At 40.4% G+C, this 20,702-nt stretch overlaps 1 protein-coding gene and 1 long non-coding RNA gene across 2 annotated transcripts in view; both read left to right on the forward strand.

Moving 5' to 3' along the window:
- The window catches only part of TBC1D5 (TBC1 domain family member 5), a 475,870-nt gene extending 466,758 nt beyond the window's left edge, over positions 1-9,112 (forward strand). The window contains exon 25 of the mRNA XM_090046588.1: positions 5,054-9,112. Within this exon, the coding sequence (XP_089902714.1) occupies positions 5,054-5,344 (291 nt within the window). The 3' untranslated portion in view covers positions 5,345-9,112. The remainder of the gene's footprint in view (positions 1-5,053) is intronic.
- A 4,554-nt stretch (positions 9,113-13,666) lies between these two features.
- Positions 13,667-20,702, forward strand: part of LOC149864708 (uncharacterized) — a 56,911-nt gene continuing 49,875 nt past the window's right edge. The window contains exon 1 of the long non-coding RNA XR_016442238.1: positions 13,667-13,804. This is a non-coding gene — a long non-coding RNA (uncharacterized LOC149864708). The remainder of the gene's footprint in view (positions 13,805-20,702) is intronic.

Genomic DNA, 20,702 nt, shown 5'->3' on the forward strand with positions numbered 1-20,702 from the left:
TGGGCTCATGCAGTAGATCGCGATTCCTGTACACTGCCTATATTCTCAGACCCCTGGAGAGGGTAACTGATGAATGATGAAGACAGTAATTCAAATAGATCTGATGAAAGCAAAACAGTAATTAAAGAAGAAAGATGTGTTTCATCAGATATGGGGTGTTTAAGTAATGCAGTCCCTGCCTTGCAATGTAGAGCTGCTTATGTGTTTGTTTTTAACCTCCTGTACAGTAAAGAACAGGTTTTTTGCTTTGTTTTTATTTGCATTTGAAATGTAAAATAAAAAGGGAATTATAAATTAATTACAAACTTTAATTACAGTACAGCTTTCCCGGTAGTTTTTGGTGGTCTTAAAAACAGTCTGTTGAGTTTGAGTTATTTATGTTTTATAAATCCAGCTAAAGGAAATTATTTTAGAACATAAATATCAAAGATTAGTAGAATTGGACATTGAAAGATTAGCAAATGTAGAACAGTTGAAGTCTGATTTATTTTTGTTCCTTTACATACATAATTGATAGATGGTACTACTTGGGGTTTATATCACATTACAGCTGATGCACTAGAAGAGATATGTTTGCTTGAATGAAAAAGTGTAAAAGTGGGTCACAAAAATATGCACATGTAAACCAGAGAATTTTTCATGTTGACCTAGAACCCAGAAATGTTTAAAATACTCTGCATTTATGGTAAAACTGTACCTAATTTTACCTCATTAATATGAAGACTTTTGACACCGTCTCCCACAACATACTCATTAATTAGCTGAAGAAATACAGGCTAGATGAAAGTACTGCAAAGCGGATACATAACTGGTTGGATCATTAGGCTCAGCAAGTAGACATCAGTGGCTAAATGTCTTGTCCAGAGGAGGCATCAAGTGGGGTTTCCTGGAGGTCTGTCCTACATCATTATTGTTTAACATTTTCATTAATTATTTAAATGATGCACACTTAGCAAGTCCGTGGATGGCACCAAGTTGGGTGGAGTTGTAGATGCTCTGCAGGGCAGGGCTAGGCTTCAGAATGACTTGGATAAACTAGAGAAATGGCCCAAAATTTAATCAGATGAAATTCAGCAAGCACAAGTGCCAAGTCCTGAACTTGGGATGGAAGAATCGCATGTACAAATACAGGCCGGGAATGATGGCTAGGCTGTGGTACTGCAAAGAAGGACCTGGGGGTTACAGTGGACAATAAGCTAAATATGAATCAACAGTATGCTCTTGTGGCTAAAAAAGCCAGCAGCATACTAGGTTATATTAACAGGAGTGTTACTTGCAAATCAAAAATCAGAAAGTAATTCTTCTGCTCTGTTTAATCCTGGTGAAGTCTCGCCTGGAGTACTGTGGGACGAGTCCAGTGGAGAATGAGGAAAGACTGAAATAACTATGTTTCTTTAGTCTGAAGAAAAGACTGAGAAGATTTGATTATGGTCTTCAAATACCTAAAGGAAGATTATAAAGATGTCAGAGAGAGACTTTCCTTTGTGGCTATACGGGGTAGGACTAGGAGTAATGATATTAAGCTGCAATCGAGGAAATTTAGGTTGGAAATTAGAAGGAACTTTCTACCCTTGAAAGTGGTCAGGCACTGAAACAGGCTACCTGGAAAAGTTGTGGAATCTTCTCCAACCCTCAAAATTTTCAAAAGTAGGTTAGATGGACAACTGACTAGGATGTTTTAATTGGGGATAATCGTGCCCTGAGCAGGGGGCTGGACTGAATGACCTCACCGAGTCCCTTCCAGTCCTACTTTGCTATGATCCTCTGAACTTTTCTGTGCAAGTATAGCAGGGCCCTGGGAGGTACCTGCTCCTTTAAGAGAAGAAGCAGTCTGAGAGATGGCTTGCAGGTGGCAGAGGGGAGCTAATAAGAGGCTCACCTGACCAGGAGGGCTCAGGCTGGAGCTATATCAGCCTGGAGCCTGCACCAGTATTGATGCCTTTCCCCAGCCACCATGCAGGGAGGAGCTCCAGGCTGCAAGACAACAGTGTCCCTGAAGGAACCTAGTTTACACTGAATGATTCTGCAGACCACGGGATTGAGGCAAGTTACCTGGGTTGAGAGAGTGGACTTTTACAGGCAAGTGGCCTTGGTTTTGTTAACTCCAGAGGGTTGAGGATCCAAAAGCTCGAGAGGGCCAAATATACAGGCCAAAGAATAGCCCTGGGTGGGAAGATGTGCCTGGGAGAAGATGAGAAGTTTGCCTTTGTAAAGGGGCAGAGAGAGCTGTTTCAACCGTTGTTGTGTTTCTGCTATTGCTCAGGGGCTTGTAATTTTAAGGGGTGGTCTTGGAGATCCCATTAATGCCTGTGAGGCATGTGATTGCCTGGAGCTCTTGCTAGGGGCAGGCTTAAAGCCTGAGCTATTGTTGAGCCCAATGAAGGGCAGTACAAGGCTACAGAGCAGACAGGGGCCAGGGGTACAGCAAGACCAGGGCCAGGGACCCGGAGCCCAAGAGGGGCACAGCAAGATGAGGCCCAGGGACCCCTTGCCAGAAGAGCATATCCCTAGTGGCTCAGGGGCCTGGCGGAGAGAAGCCAGGGACCCGGGGGGAATGAAAGTGATAGATTGAAGCTAGTGCCTCAAAGCCAGGTGCGGCATAGTGGCCTAAGAAACCAGCCTAATGAGATTGAAAGGGGTGGAAGCTGGGAAATCTGAGGCCCCAACAGAGGGAACAACATTATTGTAACACCTATGAGACTTAGGGCATGGTGTAGGGAAGGAAAAGAAGCCATACAGTTTGCCCCTAAGGCTGCAGGCGACCTACAGGGGTGTAGTCAAGCTGGGAGTGACCTATTAGAACAAAGGACTGGAAAGAGACCCAGGGTGGGGGAACTAGTAGGATTGAGGCTCACTCTGAGGCCTGTTGGTAGCCTCCCTTAAATACTCTTTAATAGTAAGATCAAGACATGGCAGATAAGCAAACTAGAGGGAGAGGCCATAGAGTTTGAGCCAGGCAAGAGTTGTGGTTTCACTGAGAGGTGTCATGGATGCCCCAGTGGTTGCGACCAGTTACAGTAAAGAACTGTGTCACGATTCTGTGTCTGACCTGGTTTTCACTCCCAAATGATATTTTTCCTTGTTAATTTTTTAAACAATTGTAGTATCTGCTTGCATAATATCTAATAGTTAAAATGTTTCATAATCCTTACCCTTGTGCACTATACTTCAATCCTTGATCCATCTATGGAAGACTTAAAAGAGTTCTTCTGCAGAACAGACTCTATCAGCAACAACAACAAAATAATTTTGGCTGGTCCCTATCAGGTACCTAAAGGCAAGTTATGGCCCACTAGTACCTTTTATTAACCCACGTACGTTAGATACTGTATTACTAGCTTTCCTCTCTCTCATACTGAATCTCCCCTATTTTTCATTTGTTTATTAATATTTCCTTTTCTCTCTGTCTGATACCTCTCTCTAACTCTGAAGGGAATTTACATTGCTCATTTAGCTGAAAAATCACTGCTGAAGGTTTGCCTCAGTTAAGCACAGCATTGGTTAATTAAACCTTATATAATCAATGTGGATGATCATCCACCTGCCCTTTCCCCTTCTCTTCTCCCTTACCTGCTTCCTCTCTGTTTTTTCACTCTTATGTTATTGTAAATCAGTTAGAGTCCAGAGCATCCCACCTCAGGCTAGCAAGGAGTTGCTGCTTATCATCCTGGTCTGTTCACCAGATAGTATTCTTACACAATAATAGCTGTGTAAAATTGACTTCAAACCCAGTCATGAACAAACTGCTTCCTCTGAAGAAACACTATATTAATCCATTACTCTTGGAGGAAAAGAGAGGTAGTAGCTGCCCATGCATTCAAGGTGCATCCAAGGTTACAGACCACTAGCTTGTGAATTTAATGCACATTAAGCAATTTTTGGCAGGTATCTACACATACAGAGACTTGGCACTAGTGCCAAGTCCCTGCAGCCCTGCTGTGTACCCCTAGTGGCTGGGCAGACCTGGCACTAATTTTAGTGCTGTCATGTTTACACATGCGTTAATGCACTTTAACTAATTGAGCCTAAATTTGATACCTGCATTTGCAGGTATCAAATTTAGGTGTGATTAGCCTAATTTCAGCATTTTTCAGCATTTTTAATGTCCATTAAGGGCATGCATATGTAGGTGCACACCCAAAATGCACATTAAATTAGGCTACTGTGTATTAATGTGTTTCATGTAGATGTGCCCCCTATGTTGCTAAGTCATGGGTCCACTCGATTTTAGCACCTTCTTTTGAAATTCTAGAGTTCTGTTGAGTAAAGCTGGCCAAAACTCAGGTTTAGCTGTTCATAGGAGAGTTTGTTATTTTAAAGTTTCTTATTGTTCCTCCAGTTCTCTGAAGGTGTCCAGACTTACTGCTATAGGTCTGGGAGTCTCACCCCACTTAGAACCAGGGCTTCCCAGCTCTGCAGCAAGGAGTCTGAAAACCATACTCTACCTGGGATTTGGTTTGAAGATCTGCAACAGAGAGTCTGCGAGCTCTGAGAAACTCGTCTTGTGCAAAACATTTCAGATTCTATGTAGCAGAATTTCATCAGAAAAATTCTATCCAGCTCTTCTTTTCTTGAAGGGCTGGGTTTTTTTTTCTGAATAACTTTTTTGGGAGCTAACACAGGTCTTGTACAGACATTTAGTGTCTCCTGGGAGATTATGAATGACTTTACAAGTCAGTTCTCTCCCAGGAGAAACCGCAAGTGCACAGATGTTCAGGCTTTTTCTCCCAAAGTAAAAATGACAGCTCCAGGAGAAAAATAATGCGAGACCCAGCATTAAATCCCCCCGCCCCTCCCCCCTGGAGAGTTTCTCCTGAAAGAGTGAATGCCTGTACGTGTTGTGGCTTCTCTCAGAAGAGAACATAGTCCTCTGGTATGCTGAAAAGCGTGCACAGCACCCTGCCCCCATTGGGCAGGAATCTTGCCAGTTCTTGACACTTGTTGCTTGTATGTCCTGAGCTCAGTACCTCAACGACGGGTATAATAGATGTGATTAAATAGGGAAGACATCGTTTTTAATCTTAAACTTACTTTCCATGCATCTATCTAACAGGCTACCACTGAACCAAGAACTGGAGAGAGCAGAAGCACTGATGACTATATCCTGGTTTCCAAAGAAGAGGAAGGAAATAGAAGTTCTCTGCCTGAGCATGGACTCCTTCAAGCACACAGGGAGGGAACCATGAAGAATGAGGCTCCATCTCGTTCTTCTTTGTTCTTATCTGATCCTCTCATGGGCTTTATTTCAGCATCTTCTAGTAACCTAAGTTCCAGCCCTGATGATGACAGTAGCAATAATAGCAAGGATTCTGACTTCACTATTGTCAGTCCTTTGGACATCTAAGTATAACAGCTTTGGAGAGTTTGTGAGGTCAATTGCTACACCTCAGCTGAAATAACTTTGATTCCACAGGGCAGGATGACTCAGGAAGACAAAAGGTATGCAAAGTAACCCATTTCAGCTGCTAGAAGCCTAAATGGTAAATCAGAGCAGGAATTTGGTTGTATCTCTTAACGAAAAAAAAGAAAGAGAAAGAAAAGAAAGAAGAGAATATTCTTAATAACTGGTTGAAATACACACATTGTCATAGCCAGATCTAATATACAACTACTATTAGTTGTAGAATTATCTTAGTTAGCATCTGCAGTTACTAAAAACTGTTTTTCATCACCTAAAATAATATATTGTAATGGTTAGTACATTAGTTAATACTTGGCATAACATCTAAAAATAGAGGCAAAGCTCAGCTACTTATTTACTTCTTCAAAATGTGCCACATTAGGTTTTCTTCATAAGAAGGCTAGTTCTTCAAGGACAGAAAAGGGAGGGATGTATATCAAAAGGACTACAAATAACAACTGCAAGTCATAAACAGCAGAAATATCTTGGTGGTATCCTTAAGAGAAATGCTGAACAAGAAAAGAGCAGCAGATCAAATGTAAGAGAGCATCAGTTTAAGTCTAAAATGGCAACTTTAAATTACTGGGAAGTTAGAATATCAATTAGATGATCTTGAATTTTAATATGTAGTCAAATGATTGAATGTCTGTGTTGAGTAATGATCCTTTGGAATAGCTAAATGATTCTGTAAATGTTTAAGAACTACATGGCCCCTTTTATCTATAGAAACAGTTAATTCCTGTTGATGGTTTTTGTTCACAAATCTGTCAAGTTTGAAAAAAGAACTTGCTGACAAAACATGTGACATGAAATCATCTCCATTATAAGTAGACTAGAAACACTGTCCACTTCCCCAAAGGAGTTCTGAATTTGAAGGGACAGTGTGATTTTTGTCTGTTCACCCACAGAAAACTGAGCTGGCTTTTGCTGGAGGGTTGCTCTCTCCTGCGTAGGAGCCTCTGCTTCCTGATTATAGAAGTAGGCTGCAGGCATGTTTATGAAAAAAGTGAGATAGAGGTTGAAAATGGAAATTTTGAGGAAACGGCAAAATACGGACTTGTTTAAAATCTTTTTTACCTTATTGGAGTAATTAGTTCTGTTGGGATAAGGAAAAAAAGCGAGAGAACTATACTTTGATCCCAGGGGCTTCCCTCTTCAGTGAGAGAATGGTTATTAATGAATGAATTTATTAGTTTTCGGTCTAAAAGAGGTCATTTAAAAAAACTAATGGAGACAAAGAAATCTCCCTCTGCAAATAGATTTTAGCATTTTCTTTTAGATTCTGAAGGTGGCTCTGCTCAAATACTAGTATGACACCAGGCTCCTTGTCACCCTACAAGAGCTTCACATTGATTTGTTTGACATATTGAAGTCTTTCTCACCTGTGTTAGAGGAACTAGGTAGCAAATTCTTTGAAAGCATGAGGATCTGAAAAACAGTCCTCCTTCCCATCAGAAGCAGTAATACACCTCTTTTTCCTAATTGTATTAGATGATTTTTGATCTCACCAGAAAGAATTAATTGTTTACTGAGATTAACTTGTCTAAAGCGGTAGCTGGCTAGGGGAATTTAACCAGCTGATGGTGTTAGATATAAGCAGATTGAATTAAAACAGCTTCCAGCTATTGGGTGAACATGATAACTTATCAGGGAAGGGGGGAAAGAGCTCTGAGGCACTCATAATTAAAAGCGCTTTATATCCAGTTGCTACGAACCATGTATTCTCTAGATGTAAATGTGATTATATGATTTCCCTACTGCTAGTCAAAAGCAATGGTTCAGTGAAGTGAGTCATTGAAAAAATTCTAATTAACTCCATAACTTGTATTTCTAATTGGAAAATGATATACCCATAAAATGTATACTGCATCTCTTTTTTTTAGTGTTTTCTTTAACTGAAAATAAAACTGTGCATTCCAAAACCACTTTTATGATCCCTGGCAGTCACAACAGGAAATGATTTATAAATAGAAGGCTACTTTTTCAGAGCTATGTATGTGCATTTGTTTAAAGAATGCTGCTAATTTACTATATTTACAACAGCAGAAATCCCCTGGGTATGTAAATTACTGTTTTGAAATATGCATACAATATAACCGTGCAGTAACTTTCTAATTGCGTGGTTAATGTTATGGACCGTGACATTTAATGGTACATACTTACAGATTAGTTGGTAATTGGAGTTAAGTATAATAGTTGAAAGATTAGTTAACCTGTTTGCTGGACCTGGGTTTTACAAGATCTTGGTGTCAAAAACTGAAATGAAGAGATAATTATTGGGTTATTAGCTGGTAGCTGTCGCATGCTTACGCAGTCAAAAGCCACAGGGTAATTCAGCTGCTACTATTTGTGCCTCATAAAATGAAGGAATACTGAAATGTTATGATCAGGTTTAGCCTGGTACATCTATGAGACAGGTTGATGTGAACACTGTTGAAGACAGCTTGTTTAAATGACATTAAATGACATCTGAAATGTATAAGATTTGTGGGGGAGCAGTTATGCTGGTTTAATTCTAGCTCTCTCTTTTTTAAACCTTCACCAAAAAGTAGTTCAGTGTTCAGCCTGTATTCCTATATACCGGTGGGATTTTGGGTCAGTTTTGGTTTGGTTTTAAATCTCAATATTTTTTTATGGATGCCGAGGGGTTAACTGGCTGTTGATTTATTTAGATCCTTCAAGCTTTTCCAGCCTTAACCCCATTCAGCAAGAGTTGTTGCTACTGTGGTGCATATGTCCAGGAAGCACATATGTTAAGAGGGAAGAAATGTTTTTGAGACTGAGAGAATTGAGAAACATCATTGTTCCATGCTCCAGCAGTTTGGTAGTGAGGGGAGATGTTTTTTGCCTTTACTTTTTCTGTTTTCTTTTTTGTAACTGATTTAGAAGATACTCTTGTCTCTTCATTTCGTATCAGGGATCTCACTGTTGTTCTCCTGAGCAGTCTCAGTGCCATAAAAGAATATGATTTGTACAGTTGTTTTATTTTTTTAAGTTAGTAGATCTTTAATGTCATACACTTTTTAAGACATGCTAAAAATATGCATTTTTTTGTTGTTCTAAAGTTTGCAATAATCAGTGAATCCCTGTTACCTGAATGCTTATTATACCAGGGGATTTGAACAAAATCTCAGTGGTGGAGTGATGCTTGTAAAAATTAATTTGAATGAATGCCATTAGTAGATGAATCCACTTCAGTTATTATAACATGTTCTTCTACATCTGAAATATGTTTGTGGCTGCTGTTTAATCATACTGAAAATGTAGTTAGACTTTTATATATATATATATATAAAGCCAAATAGTTGTAGGTTAGACAGAATGTCAGATATTCACCCTATTTTGCCTTATGTTAGTGATGTACCGAGGAAGAAATTGCTACTTTAAAACATCAGATTATTCTTTCTTCCAGAGATGACACGATCATACTGTCCATGGATAACAGAAAATAATATGCATTACAAATTACTGATGAGTGCTAAAGTGGGACTTTAAAAAATATACCTGAGCCTAGCTGAGGCTTCTTGTACTGTATCTTACATCTGTAACATAAATGTTTCAAGTCTCGCATGCCATGTCACTTGTACCCTACTGCAGATAGATGGCAACTGTATTTTGACTGGGTATTCACTTAGTTGTGGAAAATTTTGTATCTTTGTTCTGGAAGGATGTCTAGCTTGCTTTATTAAAGAAAGAACTAACAAATACAAATTCTGAGGACGTCTCTGCTTGTATTCTCCAAAAAGGGAGGGGAAAAAAGCCTCATGACTACAGATTATGTTGAAATTGTGCTTTCTCAAAATACAAGTTCATCACCGTTCTGAAAAGTAAGCATTTCTTTCATAGTCAGTAGCTACCTTGGTTTACCTAGGCCAAGATCCCAATCTTTTTACACTTTTTTTTTCCTGATTGTGCTTGTAAGTATTCTCTACCAGTCTGAGGTATGTATTCTTATTCAGATAATATTAACCTTAAACAATAAAATTACTGCATTTGGTTTATGATTGTATTACCTGAACCTGCATGACACTGTGTTTTACTTGACCCTAACAGTTACAGCACATGCTCTCAATACCATCACTTACTGATTATCTGTTCTACAGCACAGCAGGGCTGTTTAAGCACAGGCATAAAAGCCTTAACTTGGTCAATTCTCTGACTTTATTCTGTCAGCCCTTTATTAATACTTTAGCTTCTGTGTTGTACATGGCTGTCTTAAGTGAATAACTATGCTAGGAATTAAACGTGAAAAGGTGCAACTTGGTGAAAGAAACTGGATTTGGCTGCAGTGTAGTAATCTTGTTGCCTCATAATCTGCACTGATCTTCTAAGAACACTCATCAGTACAGTTGCTGCCTCTATTTCCTGTGTCACAAGTTGGCAAGACTTTCACTGTAGTAGTGAGCTAAATTTAGAGATTTTAAGAAGTCTCTAGAAAAAATAGCAATTTGAAACATTCAAAGATGTAACCCTTTGGCTCCCACATACAATATTGGTTTTAAACTACTAAAGGTGTGCTAAAGGCTTTGGAAATGTAGAAAGACGGGTGCCTGGTTTAATGATGCAAGTGCACAGCCTGCAAGTATAAGCCAACAGAAAAGAAGGCAGCAGAATTTTGTGTACAGTAAGCTCTTCTGGGCAGAAACTCTTTTTGTTCTGTGTTTGTACACTGGGTCTCATACATTGTAGCCTAATTCATCTTTAGGGCTCCTACCCACTATCACAATTCAAATAATAATGTTCATATTTTCTGGTGGTAGACTTGCTGTGACAAACAGTAGTCTAGATTTAATTTGTTATACAACTCAACAAAAGTCACTAGAATTACGTACAACACGTATTTAGTCCAGTATTACTAATTTAGTAATTGCAACTCTGTAGATTTAGAAAGGTTCAATTAAAACACAGCTATCATCTCCCCTGAAATTAAAAAATGTACCTGCCTATACGCATTCATAAAAGATTGTAAGTATTTTTCTAATGTATGTCACCATGGTTTCTATATGGTTTTTCATGTAGTATCTATGGTCATTTGTGCAAATTGATCTTCACTTGTAACTTGCAATGTCCTAGCTGATGCTGAGATGCAAGGATGATGAAAAACCACCAAATATAAAGAAAAGAGACTGGAGTTTTAGTTCATATGCACTTCAAGAACTTCAGACTTTCAATTCCATTGATTTAGCACCTTCACTGTCTTTTACAGTGTTAAGTTGAGCAATTTCACAAGCACCAGGAAAAACTGGTAGGCCTTTGCAGTTGAATAATTACTAACAGTCACAGAGCTAGTTTTGAACTGGGAAAGTTTCACAGCTTTTCTTCTCACTCTGATCACATGGAAAGCCTCCTTTCCTCTAGGAATCTAAACGGAAGCTTCCAGATTAAGCTTTCTTCTCAAGCTCAGACTTACTAGGCACCAGTGGTCAGCAGCCCTGGAAGCTGACCTGACTGTATTTGAGGTATAATAAGAGTACAGGCTGGTACATAATTTTGAAAAGGAAGCCAATTTTTCACAATGTGATGATTTTTATTTTTCTCTGTACGTGTTAATCAAATTGAAAGGCCTTATGGAATACACAAAGGCTTCCAAAACAGCATTAAATTCCCTTTGTTAACAGAAGGAACATCAGGCAGACAGACATTAACAGGCACTTTTTCAAAGGAACTATTTAAAATGCTGGATAAATTACATATCCAATGGGGGCCCTAGGCATGCAGCATGCACAGTATGTGTGCACTAATGGGCACACAACCTCTAAGCACAGCTGAGGAGGTACATTTAGTACCAGTCTGTTCCTTTAACAAATTCAGTCGTTGTATGTTGAGTATTTAAATGACATGCAGTTTATTTAACATTTATAAAGATTTGCAGGTCTTGGAGAGATCAACCACCAAAATCAGCTCCCTTGCACTGCTAGAGCATCTGATTTCATTTTTGTTTTCCAGTTCAGAATTGGCCAACTTGTGGTAATTAGCAAAGCCAGTAATGTATTATTTCATCATGCAAATAGCAAAAAGTATTTTATGTTCAATAAATACCATATTTACCTGAATCCAAGATGACTTTGAATTTAATATGACCCCCCCACACTGCTGTGGCAGCAAAATCAGTGGCAGAGGATGAGGGGTCACCCTGCCATTTGTCCTATTGTCCCTTGCCCTCTCTGCCTGCCCCTTGTTCCTCTTGTGCCTGTGCCTGCCCTTGCTGTCATTTGTCCTCTGCTGCCTGCCACCTGCCCCTCCATGCCTGTGCCTGACCCCCGCCACCTGCACCTCACCTCTTGTCCCCCCCGCCCCATACTCTCTGGAGCCGGAGCAGAAGGTAAGGAGGGGAGGGGCACACTGGAGAAGGCAGGAAATGGGAATTGCAGAAGGTAGTGAGAGAGACAAGGGCAGGGGGACAGGCACAGTGAGGCAAGATGAAGTTTTTTTTCCCCTGTGCTGGCTGGGAAGAAAATCTCATCTTGGATTTGAATAAATACAGTAACTTTTAAAGGCTCACGTCTGCTACTTTTATTCCAGTGTAATACCTCAGTCTTTAAGTAATCTCACTGCAAGCAACAGGGGCCATTCACTGAGCGCCATAACTTTCTGATTCCACTCACTGTTTTGGTATTTCCTTGTGTTTCCTCCTCTCAATGCTGTATCTTCAAGTTGTTTCTATGTTTATCTTAGAGTGTGAGCTCTTCAGTACATTGAACCATCTTTCAGCATCTTTTACAGTGCTAACTGGAATGGGACCCTAATATCTATGTACTAAATAAAGGTAGGGGTAGGTATTTGGGATTCTCAGCCATTTGTACTTGTCTCTATTTTGGATTTGTGTCACAGACTGTAAACTTAAAATATGGGTAAAATTTAACCCCAATTTTGCAATGAATTGCATGCAAAGCAGCAAAGGTATGGGGATATGAGAAACTCCCCAAGAAGCTCACTTTCTTAATTCCTTCTTTGTTTGGAGGCCACAGTGCTTCTTGTGCCAAAAGTCTGGCAGTTTTGTGATATTTCACATCACTTGTGACGACCTGAGCTGTTTACAGTCTCCTGAATAAATTAATTCTTTGTCCCTGAGATCAAAGCTAATATCTCATTATAACCGAAGGAAGGAACACAGCCATTGACCCAGCCAATGTATTCCTTGTTTTCCTGCATTAACCATTTTATCTAAATCTCAGGGAAAGATTATGCAACAGGTGGTAGCCATCTGATACTTCCCTTGAGTATGATAGGCTTGAAGCTTTTTTTTTTTTCCTTTCAGACGTTCCTTGTAATTTTTATATTACCCAAAACTTTATTTTCAGTTCACCAGAGAGATGTTTTTCTATTTGTTTTCATGCTGAAAAGAGAAAGTTTAGTTGAATGAAGAATGTTTAGTTTTCAAGATTCTTTTAGCATTGTTTTTATGTCATTATTAAATGTAGGTAATTGTATCTCTGGGCCTGATTATGCCCCTTTGTTTCACATGCAGAGTAGTCCTCCTTGTGCCAGTCTCTCCTCTGTACCTCTCCTCTGTGGCATCATGCTCTCTGTGAGGTCTGAGACCCATGTTGAGTGAGGGAATTGAATATGTGAGGAAGGCGTAAGTAGCCTGTAGTGTGACTCCGGGGACGCACAGAGCCCCATGAGCTTTAATTATAAAAAGTAATACATGTTCAAGCTGTGTCACATTGTTCTCTTTACCATGTATACTTCCTCCACAGCAACCATGCTACTTGGGGGAGACCCTGCCAGTCTCTCCCTTCATTGGAGCTATCCTTCCAGGTAAGCCAGGAGGAAGCTGGATTCTATGTGACCATGCAGGTGATCCCAGCCTCTTGTGTGCCCTGGTGTCTGCCAAATTTAGATTTATTTTTCTACAACTATCCTCTCTCCAGCCTTACTCCCCAAGTCATTGCTCGTTATTGTGAGGGGATCTCAGAGAATAGAGTCCCCCGTCCCCCCCCCCCAGTCCATTTTTCATCCCTGAGCTCTCTCACTGTGCCTTCACAGGCTGTTTGTCCCCCTTTAATCAATGACTTTCTCAAAAAGGTTGCTTGTTGCCAAAGCTTCGGGGTTTCTGGGCCCTGCTGGTTTGCTAGCTAGTAGGGAGTTAACTCTCCAGCTGCTCCTCAGACAGGTGCACAGGACAATTAATTGGGCCTGGAGCCCGGGGCTGGGCCTGGTCAGATGCTCAGGTGTGAAGCGCAGGAAATTACCCAGACAGCCAAGCTAGGGCTGAGGGAGGAGGGGAAGGTGGCAGCACTTCTGTGGGCTGCCTCTCTTCAGCTTTCTCTTGTAGATACTGCACTCTGCAAACCTTTTGCTGAACCCTGAGGAGACCCCCACCCCTTCCGACAGATTTCCTTCAGTCTCCTCACCCCCCACCAGCTTCTGGGCCTCTCTGAAAGAGCCACTGCTGAACATGTAAGTAGGTACTGCGTTAATGTCCAATAAAACATGGTGTCTCTTAGTAACATGAAACATAAGCCTCCTACCGAGCCATTCTCGGATAGCCTTGGCTAATTGATCAATTTGCTAACCCATTCAAGTTGTGGGTCCTTTTACTCTAAGGAGTGAGAAGCTTTCGCAAGGAAATTCTTTGCATTTGTTTTCATACTTGAAAGCAGAGCCGTTTGCATTCTGCACAAGAAGGCTGTAATTTGTGAAAGTGCTGCAGCACCATGGTATTGCTAAAAAAAAGTGGGGGAGGGAGGAATGTAAATTAGTTCGTCTGACTCATTCTGCACATTTCGAAGGCTTTAACACTAAATAAAAAAGGGAAGACAAGTGCACTTGGAAGTGTACGATACAGTGTGTCATTAACTATTCGTATTAAATTCACTTTAAAGTGCTTGCCTCAGTGTTTTGCTTTTTGTGAAATGTAAATTCTACATGGGCTTTCATGAAAACTCCCAGTGTCTGTTTTTACTTTTCCTTCTGCATATGAAGCAATTTTTGTTTCAAAACATGACTTTTACTGTTTGTAGTATCCATTGGGGTACTCCTCCCCAGTATATTAAACACCTATTAAGAGACCTGGAAAAAATGCCTAGTAAGAGACAAATATCTGTCTCAAAGGGTTCATAATCGAAGTACAGTTGTAATGTTGCTGGACCAGTCAATTCAGTTATTAGTTCTAACCTCTGTAGCCACACAGACACTGAAAACAGCTGAGAAACAAAAGCCCCAGCAGTTCTCTACTATGCTGACACAGGAAAGAGTGCTTGCTAGTGCTTTTACTATGTGGCCGTCCACACTGTCACTGTCACCAATGAGGGAATGAATATAGTATGTGTTTAAAGAAAATGAATGCATATTTTTATTATATTTCTTTAAAAACAAAAAACAAAAAAACTGGTAGTTTCTAGTAAGCTGTTGTTCATACTTTTTAAGCTTTTTTCTTAACTTTTCTCTGCTATTAAAAGTCAGCAACATTTCATTTTTATAACTTTAAAATAATGTGATATCCCCCTCTCCCCCCCATAATTTGTGTTTTACAAGCATTTAGTGACTAATGCTTTTTCTTTTGCAAAACAGGGCAGGGTGCATTAAGACCCTGAGTAGCAGCCTGACACAAGTCATTGAGTTACAACCCTGAAAAGATTAATTCATTAGTCATCCTCATCTAAATAAGGCATGCACATTACTAAAAGGCGCACACATTACTAGAATCAGTTGTTAGCAAGTATACTTTGCAGGGGCAGGGTTTGGAGTTGCAGTTTGAATAAAGTTATGTAGCAATGAACACAGTGCTACCACTCCCTAGTGTTAGAGTGAAGGACTCCCTAAAATAAGCAACCAGAATGCAAACTTTTCTTTCTACGTGCCAGTGGCCCAGATAATTGGTAGTAAGGCAATGGTACATATATGGGCTTTGATAACCAATCAAACTCATCAAAAGGGTCAGTTAAAACTCACTGTCAGAAACAATTTATTTGTCAAGAAATAGTCAATTAGTTAAAAATTCTTTCCAGGAAATAGTTTATTTCAATGAATCACCAATTAAAAATATTTTAAAACTAGGGATTGTTCAGGGTGTTTTAAATTTATAATAGAAGCAAAAGAAAAGAAAAAGTCAATCTAAAAAAAAAAAATCATTCTATCTAATAGGCTGTCCTGTGCATGTCCTTTCACAACACCTGATGAGGTGAGCTCAGGCTCACAAAAGCTTATGAATTGCTGGTTTTGTTAGTCTGTAAGGTGCATCTTTACCCTGTCTTCTGCCAGAATTAACAATGAAATATTTTGATTGAGCCAATACAGTTTTCTTTTTCTTCTTTTTTTTTAAAGATTATCAGTCAGAACAATTTTTTAAATTTTTATTCCTTATCCTCATTTGAAATCAGGGAAAATGTTGAAGTTTCAAGAACTGTAGGAGGAGAGAAGAAATTCCATCCAGTGGTGTATATCCAGCCATCATTGCTTCAAATTTCACCCATCCAAAACTGCTATTACCATCATGGACTAAAAAGTTGTAAACTGAGATTGTCTTATAACATCAGAGTCTTGACTGAGCTGTAAGCTCAGAATTACTTTGCATTATTAAAGGTCACAATTCAGCAGCCAGGCCAAGCTGTAATAGATCAGCTCGTAAAGGTCTGTGTGTGTGGTTTATCCAAGAATATGCTAAATCCAGGCATTGCCTGTTGACTATTGTTGCATCTCCAAAACTAAATTCCCATATCACTCCATTAATAACCTACCTTCCTTTCTTTGGTTCAGTGTTTTGCAACTGCTTCTCATGTACTGTTATGAACCCCATTATGGTGTAGCTGGGTTCATGAGGTGTCGTACATGTTTTCTTGCGTTTGTTTTACTGATAAGACATAATTGATAGCATCAAGCTATATTTAGCCTTATTTTCCTTATGCTGATATGCGTTGTGGCATTTGTTTTAAAATATATTTCTTAGATGTTTTAATAGGACCAAGACTGCACAATATGATAACCATTTTCAGGTAGTAAACAATGAGTTTCCTTGGCTCCTAGAAGGGGCTTGAAGCCAAACTGGCTTGAAGAACAACAATCGCTAAGAATTAGCATTTGACATGAGTTTACTCATCTCCTTTGAAGAAGTACTTGGAGACTGTGAAGAGACACAACACTTGAACCATTACAAGAATATCAGCAATTGAGAACTGGTTCACAAATGTCCCTGAATACAAGTGTCCATGCACAAATACACTGCTAAGGGTTCTAAGTAAAACCTTTGTCTTTTAGAGATTGCATTGCTGCCCAAATACCAGCAGGGAGCAGTAGAGTACCCAGACCATCATCTCTTCTGGGGCCAGTGCCCTGTTTCCTCAGAATTCCCCTAGAGGGGGGCAGGGGGTTGGGGTGGAGGGGATTGCCAGGTGTTTGAGAGCCCTGTAGCACTTTTACACATGGTTCCCAGGGGGCTGCATGCTCTTCCCCTCCCCCCGCAAGAACTCCCCGACTTTTCCAATCTTTCAGGTAGCACTGCCTTTGGGAGTGCAGCACAGAGGGTAAAGAACATTTAACAGGCTAATTCAATCAACATCAGACATGGAATTGAGAGCCATTCTATTCTATTAAATGCTCTCTGTGCAATGGCTCTGTTCCCCCTCAGCACCACTACCCTGCAATTGCCAGGTATTTACTGTTACAAGGACAACACAAACAGGAGACAACAACCCCTCTTTTCCCCTGACCCCACACCTGGCTATCCCCGACCCCAAATAAGCACGGGATCCCTTCCCACGGTCCCTAGCAGGGAAGTGAAATTGACACAGGCTTCTGCTTCCCCACTTCTGTGGGAAGCAATAGATCTTTGGGAAGTAGAGTCCTGGTTGTATCCCAGAGAGCCCCAACTGTCCTTCATGAGCTTGGGGACTAGGGTGAGGAGCCTGGGGGGGTACCTGGAGGACTGAGCAGATGCTGAGTGTGTCTACACAAGACACTACGTTGCCATAGCTCATCACTCTGGTGACATAATGTCTAAAAATAGCCATGCAGTGCCAGGCCTGTGCAGTCAGGGGTACATATAGACGTGCCCAGTAGGTGCAGAATGAATGCTGTATCCACACATAGCACTGAACCAGTTCAAAGAGGACCAGCTCAAAATTGTACTTGATTTCTCCCAGTGTGCTTTTGAAATCTTCCAGGAAGTTTAAACTGATCTAAAGTGGTCTGTGTGTCTGTACTCTTGATATTTTAAGTGTATTTAGGACATTTCTAAGTGTTATGTCTATCCACACCCTGGGGCACAAGAACCAGGCCCTTCCAGACCACAATGAATTTACATTTTAAACAGAGGGAACCATAAGCTTACTGGAGGAAGGACATTTCTCCGAGTGGGGAAAACTAAGTGAGAGAGAGTATAATTAGGATATCGGATTAGCAATCTAAGGGCATTTATACACGTATCTTTTTGTTTCATGACACACCGGAGATCCGCCACTTCAGAGCAGACTTGGCTAATTGAGTCGGCTCCTCTCACAAGCTGATGCACACTGCACTGTACCGTGTGCAGTTGTATAAGCGGCGAAATGCATGTCAGCGCATAGAAAATGGTGGCGGTGCACTTTTGAACTAAAGCACCTCCTAGGTATTTTAGTTCAAAAGTGCACTGCTGATATCTTTTTTGTGCTGATGCACATTTCGCCATTTATACAACTGCGTGCATCGCAGTACCAAGCCCTTTTCAAAGCACCCAGCACTGCGGTGCTTGCATGTATAAAAAAAGCTCTTAGTGTCTAAAAGGAGGCAAATATTCTCTTGTCTTAAATCAGGGAAGGTTTCTGTTCTGGTAAATGTGTACTTTGGGTGGGAAGGGTGGGGCATCAGGTCAGAAGGGGCTCCCTGATATTCAAATAGGTAACAGAAAAATCATACATAAGCTTTCTTTGCCTTCAGAGCACTGTTTAGTTTTCAGTTTTCCTGGTCTAGGGAAACAGTGGAGTACTTCAGCAAGTGGACCAAGTAAAGCAGGCTTGCTGGAGAAATTGCAGAAGACCCTGACAGAAAAATCAACTTTGCTTTCTATCCTCTTGAGTGGGGTAAGAGCTTCATTCTTAGATTTAAGATGCAGTGTAAGAACAGGTTTTTGTTCTGATATTTTCTTTGTTTATTCTTTTATCTCTGTCTTGAGCTCAACATACAATTACTGATTTCTTATGCTTGTTCTTGTTTTTATAATAAATCCCTTTGTTATCTTTTGACTCACTTATTAACTGTCAGTATTAACTATGATCTCAGTACACTTGATCATAAAAGCGGGCTTCTTTTCTGAAAGAGAGGAGTCTATCTTTTCTGAGGGTGAGATTGTTCTAGGTGCCAGATTCCCCTCTGCTAAAAGCTGGCCAGACCTGGGTGAGATGGGTATAGCTGAGGTGCCATAGGTCAGGAAGAGGTGACCTTTGGAGCGTCTCAGTCTGTTTTTAATTGTCAAGCAGCAGACAGCAGAGAGGGGTTTGGAAAAGGGCACTCTTGAAGGTGTGAGTGTTTCTCAAAAGTGTGCACAACTGTCTTGGGGGTCAGGGAGTGTCACATATACTACCTGATTTTATGCTAGAAAAAACTGAAATAGGTAACAGCTAGGTTTAATATCAGTGGGCTTTGTGATAATTTTTTAATTAAAAAAAAATGCTCAAGGTATCCTCCATAGACAGCAATTAGAAGTGATGTTTATTTGTTTTGGATACTATATAAATACAGAAAATGAAACATCTCTGCCCCAGAGGGACAGCAGAAGCAAAATGTTTCATGATTGCCTTGTATGTAAAACCAGATAAATATAACAATGAATTTTGTCAGTTGCATGGGTTGTGGTGGGTTTTGTAACAGCCATTTTTTGGGGCATCCACCAGTCTGCTTGGGCACTCATTCTGATTAGAATATGTCAAAGCAAGCTCAACTAATCAGAACGCTCCAACATGCTGCAGCATCTCATGTATTCAGTGCCATACATTTCAAAATGGCAGCGGGGCACTTTAACTAAAAGATTGTCAGGTGACCTTTAGTTGAGACGTATCAGATTCACCCAAAGAACCTTGTCTCTCTTATTAGACCAACTTAAATAGTTGGAAAAAAAATTCTTAGCAAGCTGCTGGGTTTAAAACCCTTCGTCAGGCTGAGGAAGCATATGCAGGTGGTGTGCACTCTTCCTGGATGGAATGAATAGTAGAGAGGCCAGAGGCTGGCATGCATGTAAGAAAGCCAGTCAGTGCACACACGCCAGCCTCTGGCCTCATTACTATTCATTCCGTTCAGAAAGAGCACACACCAACTGCAGGTGCTTCCTCAGCCTGACAAAGCATTTTTAAACCTAAAAGCTTGCTAAGAAAATGTTTTTCCAGCTATTTAAGTTGGTCTAATAAAAGATATCAGGTTCACCCAAAGAACTTGTCTGCCTATGTCCTTAGACCAACATGGCTACAACCTACAGACCTTTAGTTAAACCACTCCCACCACCATTTTGAAACACAGGATGCTGAATACACAAAACACTCCCTCCCCTGCACCCTGGAGCACGTGTATAGGCACCCGTTGATGCCATCTGAGTTTTCTTGATGTTTAAGATGAGACGATATTAAATATTGTTCTAGTCTAATTACTCCATCGTTTTCTTTGGCCCTATGGTCTCCCTTTTCCCTTTTCAAACCAGTAGTAGCCCCCACATTTATATTTTCTACCTGGACTACAATGTTTTCTAATGTTTCCATGACAGTCTTGTACAGGACAGTTCCAGGCTTCTTGACTGTTGGCTGGAAGTGTAAATCAGCATAGTTCTGTTAACTTCATTGGAGAGATGCTGATTCACCCATCTGGGTCCCTGAGTCTGGGATTTCATGCCATGTGTCTTCTGGTCTGGATGAACTGTTAATAGAGGTGTAAAGCAGAGCAGGGTGACACCTTAAAGACTAACTGGTCCGGAGAGGCTTATGCTTTCATAAGATGCTATGAATGGACTTGCAGAAAGCAGGGGTTCTAAATAAAAGGTGGTTACCACAAGACATGGGGTGGTGGCAGAGACCATCAAATAAATGCAACTTGGGAAACTCTTCCCAAGGCACAGTTCTGGTAAGAATTTCAGAACATTTACCTTTACGTAGGGAGAGTTTTCCCTAAGGATCTATGAAAAGTGCTCACTTAAGGAAAATGGCTGGTTGTTGCATACATTTGGAGGGTATTTTGCACACCAGTAATCCTGCAAGTCAGATAAACAGGATGTGGCAGAAATCAGCATATGTACTTCCTGCCATATGAGTCTGGGAAAGAAATCCAAAGACAGTAAAGAAACTCAAGCTGTTTGCTCAACTTTGTCCTACTACATTTCAGAATATAGTTTGCTAACGTGTCA

The sequence above is a fragment of the Crocodylus siamensis genome, chromosome 5, assembly GCF_052110815.1.
Source record: "Crocodylus siamensis isolate JL-2025a chromosome 5, ASM5211081v1, whole genome shotgun sequence".
Classification (NCBI taxonomy): domain Eukaryota; kingdom Metazoa; phylum Chordata; order Crocodylia; family Crocodylidae; genus Crocodylus; species Crocodylus siamensis.